Below are 13925 nucleotides of genomic sequence, written 5' to 3' on the forward strand. Positions count from 1 at the left end.
AGTTCAGTAACCATGGCAAACCTACATATTCACTGACCTGAAGGGCTTATTAGAGGTTTCAAATAGTCCTGTAACCACCAGAAATCTACATCTTCATTGGCCAGTTGGGTTCACTAGGGGTTTCAAATGGTCCTGTAACCATGATACACCTACATCCACGATGACTTTATTAAGGGTTTCAAATATTATAGTCCTATAACAATGTGAAATCTACATCCTCACTGACCTTGTTGGGCTAATTAGGGGTTTCAAATAGTTCAGTAACCATAATAATCTACATCCTCAATGATCTGTTGGGAAACTTAGGGGTTTCAATTAGTTCAATAACCATGAAAATCTACATCCTCAATGATCTGTTGGGAAACTTAGGGGTTTCAAATAGTTCAATAACCATGATAATCTACATCCTCACTGGCCTTGTTGGGCTAATTAGGGGTTTCAAATAGTTCGTAACAATGACAGACCTACCGGTACATACTCATTGGCCTGATAAATATATTAGGGGTTTCAAATAGTCCGGTTACCATCACAAACCTACATCCTCGCTGACCTAATGAACTTATTATGAGTATAAAAATCATCCTGCTGATGATGATGATGCTGCTGCTGCTGCTGCTGCTGCTGCTGATGATGATGATGAAGACAGTGAAAGAGCAAAAAAATAGAATAAATCCATGGCCAGTGATCCATGAAAGATCAGAAACCTTTTAGAAGCATGCAAGATTTTATGATTATGGAACAATAAATAATCATTTCTTAGAGGAAGACTATAGAATTATCAATATTACAGTGACTCACTCTTAACTTATTATCATAGGAAATGAGTTGAAATGGTTGATATCACAAATATTGATACACACTGGAAACGTATTAAGTTCTTTTCAAGTTCTCAGATTTAGAAATAATCATATCACCATTGAAAGCCAGCATCACAAATTGTCTGTGAAAATTACCTTCATTACAGATGAACATCATCCGTGTATTTCTGTTATTAATGAAATTGAGGTAACTTCAAAACAGTCTTTCATATTTTCATTACAAAGCAAAGAGGGAGGGCATTTATGAAGCAGAAAGACCTTTCTTCATACATCTGTGCTATACTTCACACACAATATTACTAAATACATTATCAATTATGTTCAATAGATTTTCTCTATGCTGCTAATATATTAAGAAGTTTCATCAATATAGTTCAGATGATCAGAATTGCCTTTAATCATAAAAGCACTTCAGAACAAATACACAATACTGTTTGAAATAAAGGATGAAAAAGGATATATTTAACAGTGTGTGACTTGTATGTTATAGCTTATTAGCCCTAATTAGTTTACTAAAATTATATTGATAAGTTTTAAACATATTTTTGCTCGAAGTGGGATCAGTTGTGTGTCCTGACTATATCATGAGCTTCCCTTTACAAATAATGATTAAATAGTGTCAATACCAGGTATTTGTAAAAGGGTAAGCTTATCCTGCCCAACCGATAGCATGCATCAAAAACACATGCAAAGGCAGGTCAACTTTTGACCTAAAAACATCAAACATATAGTACCAGTGAAAATAGGGAACAGCACCAGACATCATTTCTGTCAGGGAAGTGTAAAATTTGACCAAAAACCCCCACTTGTCTACCATGCAACCTTTTGAAAGCTTCACCGAGACCCGACATGATTGTAGCCTTGATCGAACAACTCTGGAGCAGGGGTTGTTTGATCCTCTTTGAAATCATTGAAGAAGAAGCGTCTCAGAATTTCTATACTAAAATATGACCTGCCACAGTATAAGGCAACAAACAGAGAAGCTGGAGCCAGTAACACAACCCTACTGAGACAATAACATGTATGTTTGTAGACTGTGCAAGCCACAATATCCCAGCCTCCATCACTCCCATACCAAGTGGTACTGGCCACAGAATTCGAGTGGCCAATTTCCAATCCACTAAACACTCGATAGCCAATGAAAACACTTGATGCTTAGCTATTCATGCTCGGGAGGGAATTGCTGACACTTCCAGGATGCAACAGACCAGTTTCAGTTGTTGGGAAAATATCTTGTCCAGTCTGAAACTGACTTCAAACATCTTGATCCTCATCAGTCTCGGCTTCTCATTACAAAATCAAATATTTTTGTCCATGGACTGAATAAGTTGAATGTAACGGAGGGTATGGTGATTTGAATGACCGTGTCAATGTCCAAATACAATATGCCAGTATGGCACTCATCTATGTCAATGAGTGAGTGAGTGAGAGTACTGAGTGAATGAGTGAGTGAGTGAGTGAGCGAGTGAGTGAATAGCGAGCCCAAGTGAATGAAACAAATATCAGAGTGAGTGAGTGAGCAAGTCTGATTTTTGAACAATGATCCATCAGTGAGTGAGTGAGTGAGTGAGTGAGAGGGAGAGAGAGAGGGTAAGTGAGTGAGCAAGCGAGTGAGCGTGTGAATGAGTGAATACTGTGCATGAGTGAGTGAGTGTTAACTTCATGGATCAGGTGGTCAGAATATTTATCATCATTCCTTGATACTGTAGACAGTTGCTTATAACATCAATCATAGGTTTACCTGGTCCAGACGTGAAAATTCACTCTCGTATTGCTTGACTATTGCCAAGTGAGCCATGAAAGAGCAAATATGGATTATCAGTTCATGAAATTAAGTATGAAAGTCAAAGGTCCTGGTTATGACAAAAGGCTAAAAGGTTGGGTCATCCCCACAGTCAATACTATATCAGTACACCTCGCACATAATATATCGGCTATGTTATTCTATATACATGTATTTGCAATGCCATATATCTGCTATAGCATGTATATGCTATATATTTGCTGTTATGTTGCTTAAGTTATGCTCTGTTATGTGCAATATATGTTATGCTATGTTATATATCTGCTATGCTATCAATCTGTTATGTTATACATGTTATATTGTGCTATTTATCTGTTATGCTATGCTATATATCTGTTATGCGATGCTATGAATCTGTTATGCTATGCTATATATCAGTTATGTGATGCTATGAATCTGTTATGTTATGCTATAAATCTATTATGTGATGCTATATATCTGTTATGTGAGGCTAGGAATCTGTTATGCTATGCTATATATCTGTTATGCGATGCTAGGAACCTGTTATGCTATGCTATATATCAGTTATGCAATGCTATGAATCTGTTATGCTATGCTATTTATCTGTTATGCTATGCTATATATCTGTTATGTGATGCTAGGAATCTGTTATGCTATGCTATATATCTGTTATGCGATGCTAGGAACCTGTTATGCTATGCTATATATCTGTTATGCAATGCTATGAATCTGTTATGCTATGCTATATATCTGTTATGTGATGCTATGCTCGTCACTAGTATCAGCCTACCATTCTTACAGCCACGTTATTGTACTAGTTGCCTATTCATCTATCCGTAAAAATTAAACATGGATTTCAAAAATAATTAACTGTACAATCAATGTCTGCCAATCTGAAAAGCATTAAACTCTTCAAGACCTAATACATAAATTCATTCAAGGACATAAAGTTAAAAACTAAATATTGATTCCCACCATGGAATATATGTAGCCAAACAGTTTTTGCTTTTCCTGGATGACAAAATGAAAGTGAGCACGGAAACAACAAGAATGAGAGCGTTAGTTAACCATGAAGAACAATTTCTGGTATTAGCAATAACGATTAATGTTGTCATGCAACACTGAACTAGGAAGAAATCAGTTCAGTTTTATTGACAGAGATGCGTGATTAGAATGACGAAATTATCAATAATGAATTGCACAAAATCTGACAATAACAAAGCAAGTTCTGAAGACAACAGCACTGAAAACAATGAGGAAATTCAAAGTTAATCTAAGGGTCGTCTGTCCATGCATTCATTAACACACCAACAACATGGAATCTTTAATAACGGCTTGATGAAATCGCCAATAACTTCGTCATAAACCGGCCATAACTCTGGACATAAATATACTCTAATCGGAGCTGAACATACGAAATTGCAATTACAAAAAGCCTTCACATCCTGTCCGTATTCGTCGAGTCCAGAGCTTGGGTCAATAGTCACGCTCACAATACTGAGTATGGCTGCCTGGTTGCTGTCAACATAAATAGCCATGATCAGGTGGGCAGGCATTCAGGCAGATTACAAAAATGGCGATCGATGTACTTACATGCACATTACGGACATTTCATGGCAAATATAGGTTTAGATCCAAAGGGGATTGGCAAAATATAATATCAGCTGTTGGCTTATTTAAAAACCAAAAAGAATTATACTCGATTTTGGGTAGGAGAAAAAACACTACCATCCCTGACTTGGTATGGTGGATAGCTGAGATATGAATTTAACTTAGCTTGTAAAAATGCAACCCATATTCCATGCAAGCTCATATAGAAAATCCAGAAAATAAATGAATGCATTAATACACTACATATCAATACATACACTAAAACAGCAGGATTCCATTCATATGAGTGAGTGCGTCAGTATGGTATTACGCCGCTTTTAGCAATATTCCAGCAATATCATAGCGGGGTATACAGCAAGTGGCCTGAACAAAAAATAATTTGTCAGTTCATTATTAACACGTTTGTTATAAACATGGTTTACTCTAACCGACTCTGGACCAGACGAACATGTGACTAATGTTATAAACATTGACCTTGATGTCAGGCCATAATGATGCACAATCAGGGAGTGAGTGAGTTTAGTTTTACGCCGCTTTTAGCAATATTCTAGCAATATCAAAGCGGGGGACACCAGAAATGGGCTTCATACATTGTACCCATGTTGGAAATCGAACCCGGGTCTTTGGTGTGACAAGCGAAAGCTTTAACCACTACGTCACCAAATCTGTCACCTCCGTATTCTTTATGTAGCATCTTCATGAAGAGACGGTGGCTGGAGACTGGTTCCATCCTGGTGTTCCAACAGGGTGTGAACACTAGAATACATTGTGCTTTCTGTTTATGCCTTTGTAGTATTGGATTGTATTTTACAGCTGTGATATTTACCTACGAGACATTTTAGTCAATGTATGTGCATTTGAGGATTGCAATGTGGGTAATGGTTTCGTTGGAATGGGGTTTTCAGGTGTAGATACACAATGCCAGGCCAGGAATAGATACAGAATGGTTATATCAGACTGAATGGCTCTTGAGTGGATACACAACAATAAAATTAGAAAGGCAGTCTTCTTGTATAGATACACAACAATTATGTCAGAAAAACATTTTATTGTAAAGATGTACAGCAATTAAGTTAGAAAAGAGTCTTTTTTGTATAGATAGACAACAATACATCAGAAAGTCAGGCAAGCTAGTATATATAGACATTTCTGTCAGAAGGCGTCTTCTTGTAAAGGATAAAAACCAACTCCGAAGTTTTCTATAATATGATATTTGACACTGATAGCAAGACAAAGTCATATCTCAGTTCAAAACAAGTAATAATTCAGAGACAAGGGACTATTCCGCAGAAAATCCCCGGGATGCGGGCAATTCTGTAGAATATCCCTGGGATTTCCCTGGGAGAATACCCGCGAACCTGCTTGAACAGGTTTACTCAGTAAAAGGAGAACCTGGCGAGACAATAGTGTGACGTCACTGGAAGTTTTTAAGTATAGATACACAACAAATATATCAGAAAGGCAGCCCGGCGAGTATAGAGAGACAATTCTGTCAGAAAGATGTCTTCCTGCCTGGATGCACAACCATCATGTCAGATAGTCTTATTACTCACCCGTTGAAGATATCACTGTTTAATAATTTTACAATGTTATTACACATTGTGTAATAACATCACGTGGTGCCGTACGTATGACGTAAAACTGGTTAACAGTTATGACGTCACAATGCTAATACCTCTGTCACAATAGTATTAGACATTGCTTGACTCGCGGAAAGCTGAGAGTCATCACTCTCGTTGAATTCTTAGGAAGAAGTACTTTGCTCGATATTATTTTGCTAATGTTGGGTGAGTAATAAATAAAATACTAAACTATGTCCCGTGTAATACCATATTTATGAAACTCATGAATAGTATTGGTATTTAACTCGCTTTCACTCGATAGATACCAAACCATTCACTCGTTTCATAAATATGGTATTACACAGGACATCGTTTAGTATTCTCTATTTCTTGCATAGATATGCAACAATATTGTCACACATACAGTTTTCAAATATGTCAGGAAGCCAGCCCTGCTAGTATAAAAGCACAACAATTTTGCTAAAAAGTCAACCTTCTAGTATAGATTAACCACAGTCATGTCAGAAAGGCCACAGCCAGAATAAACATTTAAAAAACACACAATCATATGCTCATCAGATAATGTGTATTGAAAGCTGCTTTGAAACGTTCTTTTATATCCCATTACCACATATTCTCACATCATTTGGCAAATAATTTTAATACGTACCTCACTACACAATTCTATTAAACTCTTGTGAGGTAAACTTTTATATCAGCCTCTGACAAATTGTACCCCTATTAATGTTGAAATATCCCTGTTTCTTTATTATCAAAGTAAATTATTAATATGGAGAGTTAATCACTGGAAATGGATTCCGGAAGCCGTGATGGTAGCACGGTAGCCAGGTGGTCTCTCTGATATAGAAGTCAAGATTCACACGTAACAATACATTATGACTACCGTGACGACCTGCTGAAAGGTCTTTCCAGATCAACAATTTGTAGGAAATTGAAAAATGCGATGACGCAGGTACCTTTTGTTAAAGGAAGGAGGGTGGTCCTATATTTAGCTGGGAAAGGGTAGGGACTACTATCCAGACAACTAATGCATTAAGATTCTAAATGAGCAAGACTGTCATTAAAGTTATGAGCAAACTACTCAAGATTGTTTGACCTGAAAATGTGAGTGCTTTTCTTTCCATAGAAATAAAAAAAACGTATGATATGATAAATTTGGAAAATTCAAATTTCTACAATGTATCTTCACAAACTCAAATGCTTGAACAACAAAAGATATGGAGGAAAAGAGACCTTCATGGATAGCTCAAAATGAAAAAGTTCCAGAAAACTGTGATTATTATTTAGTATTATATTGGACGTGTTGTATGACAGAAATCAATCCTTTTCTTTTTATCACAAGCAAATTTTGACATGACATACAGAAGTTATCAGACATGTTCATCTGACAGAAAATAATCCATTTTTGCTTTTTCGTTTCGACATTACCATGTACAGAAACATTAAAGACTTTTTCAGTCAGTAAATCACGAAAAGAAATCTAAATATGAGCAAGTCTTCAACTGTGTTGCAGAAGATAATCTTTGTACTGATGTCTGTACCAAAGACTTTAGATACTGCTAACCAGAAAGCAAGTGAGTGAGTGAGTGAGAGTGAGTGAGTGAGTGAGTGAGTGAGAGTGAGTGAGTGAGTGAGCTGGGTTTTACACCACCTTACAGCATATCATGGCAGTGGACATCAGACATGGAGTTTACACTTGCTGATGTTGGGAATCGAACCCAGACCTTCAGTGAGGACAAACCGAAGCTTTAACCACCCTTCTGAGGATCTTACCACAAATAGTTGTCTCCTCTTAAAGCCAAATAATTCTTCATTAAGCACTTGCAAATAAACTGTGCACTACCTGAACATGATGTATGGTGTCTACCCCAGTTGCTTGTGTTTACTAAAGTACTACTTACTGAAAATTTCGTAAGCTTTTTGACACCTTCAGATGACTTGTGAAGCGAAGCATTTTAAGTGATTTCCTTTTTGAAACAGTTCAAAACTGTTAGTGCAGTCAACCATCATCAACAATACTCCAGAAAAGTAAGAAATTGGGGCCAACCGCAAAGTGTTCATTAGTGGTGGTCCGATTAATTGAAATAATCTAAGATTGGTCGCAGTGACCAAACAACCAAGCAATCGATCACATTTTCTCATAATCGAACATAAACGATTTTGGAACTACTGTTTTAGTCTTTGAATGCTTGACAATGGAACATATCTTAGAAGTTGTCAGGGCCTGAAAACATGTTTATTTCTTAGAAAACTCACTCCACTAACTGAAAAGTCACGACTAAATATTTCTCTAAGACTCCAGGAAGTTTATGTTCATGATATATTAGTCATCACTTTAATGTAGCAAGTAGCAACATGTTATCCTTTTCCGCAGTAACAACCTGGATAGGAAAATCGGAAAAATGACGCTAACCAATTTTTTTCGATGATTGTTCGTTGGTAATGAAGCAATCATCAATTGTGAGATTTCAACCAATTCCCAACACTAGTGTTCATAGAACTACTACAATTGCAAGCCTATGAAAATCTATAGATTTACAATAGTTCGTGAGGCTTCTAATACTTTGTGGATCTGGACCCTGAAGACTAAAACTGAAACAATATTTGAAAATAAAAATATACTATGTTTGTAAATACAAATGAACGACACAATATCATTTAATTATGCATTGTTTCAAAGGCACTATTTTGCAAAAACCTAAAAAGTAACCCGAAAACGAATCATGTGAAAACCTGCTTGAGAAGCATCACCTCCTTTAGCCTATATATTCTTGGAAAGAGCAGGATTGATTGATTAGCGTCAAGCCTCAAAGCTATAACAGTATTTTTCATGAACTTCATTAGGTGTTTGTGGGTAATAATGACTTTGCAACAGAGCACGTTTCTCTATGGCTATATTGTATGGATTTCACCCATTTTCCAATAACTATCTGTGTTTAGAAGCACATAAACAATTCTCCTAGCCAGGATATATCATCAGAGATACCTGGCCCAAGAAATAGCACATTTCAACGTTCTATTTTGTTCGGCTTCCTTGATCTTTATTGTCAACGTGATTTAAATTATGGTTTATTCAAATCACTATGGTTACAGGTGATGCTTTGTTCCTCGTCACCACGACCGTCTGTCAATTGTCTTTTGCTGTCTATTATCGAGCCTACTGAATTAGTATCATGTTTTTTTTTCAGATTCCTGGCAATATGGAGGGTTCAACTCACGCAATGAAACTATAAAATTGCCACCATCCGAAGTGATGCCGCCGATTCTCCTCAGTCAAGAACAGAACTACAAGGGAACGCAGATGTACATGATAACAGGTGAGGCCAAAGGTCAAGGTCAACAAAACATCGTAAGAAACAAGCAATCAATAATTAGCAGGGAGATTGGGTTCTCTAAACAAACTAGGCAGAGCTATGTGTATGATATTAATCAAATGATAGCTCTCCACCTTCTCAAGGTGCCTTTATTTTCGCCATTGATCCAGGATCCTGATTTGGTGGAGACTTGTTCAGCGCTGACCTTTCATAGTTTGGGCTTAGATTAGTTGTATTGAATATCAGGAGAGGTTACATGGCACATGGATGTATTCTCGGAATTACATGATTAGGGTTCCCGTATTAAACAGGCCACATGGACGCAAAACCTTGATTAAGTCAAACCTTAATACACCATAGATCTATCAAGATCTCCCTATCTGTCCCTTGCTAAACAATCTACCACGTCGCTGACATGCACGTTCCGCTCAGCAGGAGTAGATCACTTCATTCTGTGAGTTAACTTTCATTTGACCTTCAAATCGAGGTACACGATAGTCGGTTTATGTTTTCAAATTCAAAACCAAGGAAATTCAAGAAAATGCCCAAATATGAACAACTGACAAATCCGAAGATTAGTGTGGGAAAACCACAAATTCCAGTTATTGCCATTATAATGAAATTCTTCCTAATTCTGATAGCACTTCTGGATTTTTCCAGTCTACTTCATCCCTACGTTCCCAATATGCCTCCATCAGTGAAGATCAATGGATACCAATCTTGAAAACATCCTTCAGTTATAGTCAGCAACACCTTCAACCATTCGGTCACCTACCCAGAAATATTTCTTTACTTTGTCACCTAAAAGCGATGGCCACCCGTCACATCCCGCACCCAAAACAGGTATCATCGACTGCAATCTAGCAGCTCATTTCCCAGCGCAGATCCATTAAGGATCCTGTGATTACCTCCGTACGTCCTGCTGACAGAAGATGAGAGGTAGTACAAAATGGCGGCTCAGGTGTTTCAGAGCAGCCAATTTCAAATCCTCTCCACTCATAGATCAACTCCGATCTTTCCACACACCATTGGCTGTTCGAGAGCTGGCTCATGTTACTCGTTCTTTCCTGGTAGAAGCAGCGTTAACGCATTGTTGAAAACTAATCTGGCTAAAACAACACAGTAAATTCTTCTGAAAATGATACATGGCCATTATGATCGAATGATATTGTTGGTGATGTGAGCTTTTTAAGTAGATATCTGCAGAATGGAAGCTGTTCTCAGGTGACACCATCTTTACTGGTTCCCGGAATTCTTGTGAGAGAATCACCACATTTGATATTCATGCATATTAAAAGGCGACTGTAATGTCATACAAGCATCATGCTGAAAATAGAGATATAACTTATTTACCCAAAAATACTCAGGTAATTTTAAGCATACATTTCATATCACTAAGCACATGCATTTCTACCTAACTTTTAAAAGATTACGCAATCAAAGGCCTCCCAAAATCATTATTTGACAATAAAATTAGACTTATTTACAAAACAGTAACATGCAATTTTGAATATAAATTTCATATCAATAAGTGTCATATTTCTACAAAACTTGTAAAAAATTGCATAATCAGGGGCCCTCCAAACAAATTATTTGACAATAAAAATATAACTTACTTACAAAAAAGTAACATGCAATTTTGAATATAAATTTCTTATTAATAAGTGTTTTATTCCTTCAAAACTCAAAACAGTAAAACTTTTCAATTGTGTGTTAGACTTTCTGTTCATGTTTTCCTCAGCGTTAAATGTTTATCAGGATCTGCAAGAAAGATAAAGAAAATTGACATAAATAGCTGTCTGTTCTGAAATTCACTACCAAGTGATTACATTTCAAATATTTGAGAAAGTTTGACTGTAACTTCCTGTCAAAGAAAACAGACATAATGTTCTTCATCCTCTGCACGGTTGAAACAATCACGCACAGACTGCTAACAACCGCCAACAAAGAAGGAGATGTATTACTCTGTAAGCAACAAACAGACCACCATTTTTATGCCGGTTTGACAAATTGCCAAGGAAAATACGGTTGGATGTATTTCTGTTGCAAATCCCTCACCTATGCGAAGAGATGTCAGAAAAATGTTCACTTTTTATGAAATTTCAAAGAAGCCTGGGATTCTGAGTGGAAGTGTAATTCATGTCTCACAGCCATGCACTTGTACCGCGTCATGGTGCAGTCCTGAAAATAAGGAGCCTATCTGTACAATCTAGTATCCGATTTCCTTCTTCACAGCTCAATTTGCACTGACATTGTACGCATTTTAACAAAATCAGATGCTGACAACCGAAAAAAAAATAAAATTGACTTCAAATACAAATTTAATCATATCCTACTGAAGAATTTTCCAGACACTTTTCTTTACCAACTTGTTCATTTGAGAAAACACCTACTTAGTATTTTCAGAGATTCATTACTTAATTCGTACAGAACCCTGCTAAAACCTTGTTTTCATAGAAATGTCAAAATACATATAGTGTTGCAAGATAAAGGCAGTGAACATTTTTGTGTAGGACACGAACAATTTGTCAAGACAATACGTCACGCAGACGTTTATATAGCAATGTATCCTTAACATAATCACACGGAACTGACAAAAATCCACAAATATCGCCATCTGTGTCAGTCTCTTACTCCTGGTCTATGTCTTTTCCAACTACAAAAATAAACTTGCTCTACACCTCAACCAGTTCGAGAATTACAGCTTGCAATTTTTATCCTTAATCCACATATACTGAGTTCTTAATCAGTAAATGATTATTTCATTTTAACTGAAATGTGAAAAAAAATCTGGTTATCTATTCACATACAATACGCGAAAATTAATTATGTTTATCAAAAAATGTTTTTTTCTTGGATTTTGTTTTGATACAAATAAAATCTTAAATAACAATAGGAAAATAGCATGTTAATTATAGTAAAAAAAACACATTGAATAAAAAAAAGAAGTAAATTAGTTTAAACTTTCTAAAGATTGTTCATATGATGTAAGAAAGGATCCAAATCTACATTTTTGTAGTGGTCAGAATCAGTTGTACTCCCTACAGTCTGGGTGTAGCAGTATCACTCCGTGACTTCGGCTATAAAATGACTATACTAACAAGATAGGATACAGAGAAAGAGAGAATCATTTGGAGATGTGCGACTAAGTGCAGCCACTTTCTAAAATAAACTTTACAACATTAGCGTGGGAGAAACAGGTGAGGAGCCCTTGTGGAAATATTCCGACTTAACGCTGGCTAATTTGACAAACTAGAAACTATTATTCCAATAAACAAAACATGAAACCTTCCTGATTTGACATTTTCCGGGGTTTTGTAAGAGCTACTCCCTTTCTGGACATTTTAAATGCATCTTCCTTTTTATATTTATAAAAAGATAATGTCCTTGACATTTTTAAATAAATATCTTCATTATCTTACATGATGACACTGTGAAATTCAAGTTTAAAACTTGGGTATCTTTTTTAAGACATATTTTTTCTACATTTTCTGTCGAGGGCCTTGTCACAATTGTTAAACAGTTGTTCGAGCATTTGTTTTCTGAATTCATGCTGTCAGTGTTTTACTAGAATTATTTCAAGTTGAACAATCTAAACAGGTCCGTTTTCACTTGAACACTTGAGCACATCATTTAAAAAAATAACATGTCAGGAAAATGCGATTTTTCCTCATTAGTTTACGACCAAAATGATCCACAACATTACCACCACGTTTTGAAGGCAAATGGGTTAATTTGCCTCAGTTTTAGAGTTAAGGTGATATGATGTCCAATCTTTCAGTGGATTTCCCAAGTAAAAGGCGTGAGAGAAGAGTGTGACTTTGATGATACTGCCGAATGGCTGTCGAGAGAGACAACAATCTTTGCTTTTCCTCTAAACTGGGCCTCAGGTGAATTACGAATTATCAACACGTTGTGAGACACCATCAACATCCACTGGCACTCATTGCCATCATCACAGATGTTGGAAACACCCGCTGATATTAAGACATTCCGAGAAAACTTCTGACTCCCTGGCCTTACACACTTCCTTTGAGAGATAGATATGAGATTTTTTTTAATCTTTCAAGATATTTCATTGATTATTCCAGCCAAACAGAATCTTGTATTGTTATGATGAAAGAAATATTGCAAGTTTTGGCAATATTACAATATTTAGGCAGGACTTGTTGATACAATGGCTTTGAGTTCCCCCATCTTAACTCAAAATCAATATCAGTTTTACTCTTAGGGAGACCTTTGAGAATATGTAGCCATCATTAAGTTCATTAACTACAAGATATTGCTCAAATACCATCATAATTTCCTTATCACTTATGAGTCATAAAAAGATGACACAAAAAGAAAATCTGATTATGGCATGTTTTAGGAATGTTTGAAATGAATGTTAAAGGCAAACAGTTAATTGTTTTGAATCAGTTTAAAGGAAAACAGTTTTAAAGTGTAACGCTTCTCAGACATTGTTGGAACTCCATATCTGATTCAAATTCAGCTGAATCTGTCAAAGCCTACACAACAAATTGAAGAATTCATTATGAAGTAATCTTTTGTTGATGATTGCTAATGCACAGTGCTAAATCCTAAATTCAAATATGAACATGCACACACACGCACATGCACTGCAAATGCAAACACAAAAACGAAATTCACAAATTTCGTTAAGAACCAACTGATCAAATCCTAATACAAAAAATCCAGTTTCTCTAATACGGATCTGAATCTGTTGCCCATGAACCTGTAGCTTCAACCTTCAATATGTCACGTACATTCAGCTATTTACATTTGAAATACCATGACAACTATTCATACAAACAAGCTCACATAGTGCTGTTGT

General features: G+C 36.2%; 2 protein-coding genes across 2 annotated transcripts in view; one reads left to right on the forward strand and one right to left on the reverse strand.

Moving 5' to 3' along the window:
* LOC124262247 (cysteine--tRNA ligase, cytoplasmic-like) overlaps nucleotides 1-13925 on the reverse strand; it is a 299881-nt gene that overhangs the window by 235734 nt on the left and 50222 nt on the right. The window lies entirely within an intron of this gene.
* The window catches only part of LOC124262248, a 156559-nt gene that overhangs the window by 138456 nt on the left and 4178 nt on the right, over nucleotides 1-13925 (forward strand). Inside the window, 2 exon segments of the mRNA XM_046696731.1 lie at nucleotides 8966-8978; nucleotides 8981-9094. Of these exon segments, the coding sequence (XP_046552687.1) occupies nucleotides 8966-8978; nucleotides 8981-9094 (127 nt within the window).

Source organism: Haliotis rubra, unplaced genomic scaffold (assembly GCF_003918875.1).
Source record: "Haliotis rubra isolate DU_JTF1 unplaced genomic scaffold, ASM391887v1 Scf83, whole genome shotgun sequence".
Lineage (NCBI taxonomy): Eukaryota > Metazoa > Mollusca > Gastropoda > Lepetellida > Haliotidae > Haliotis > Haliotis rubra.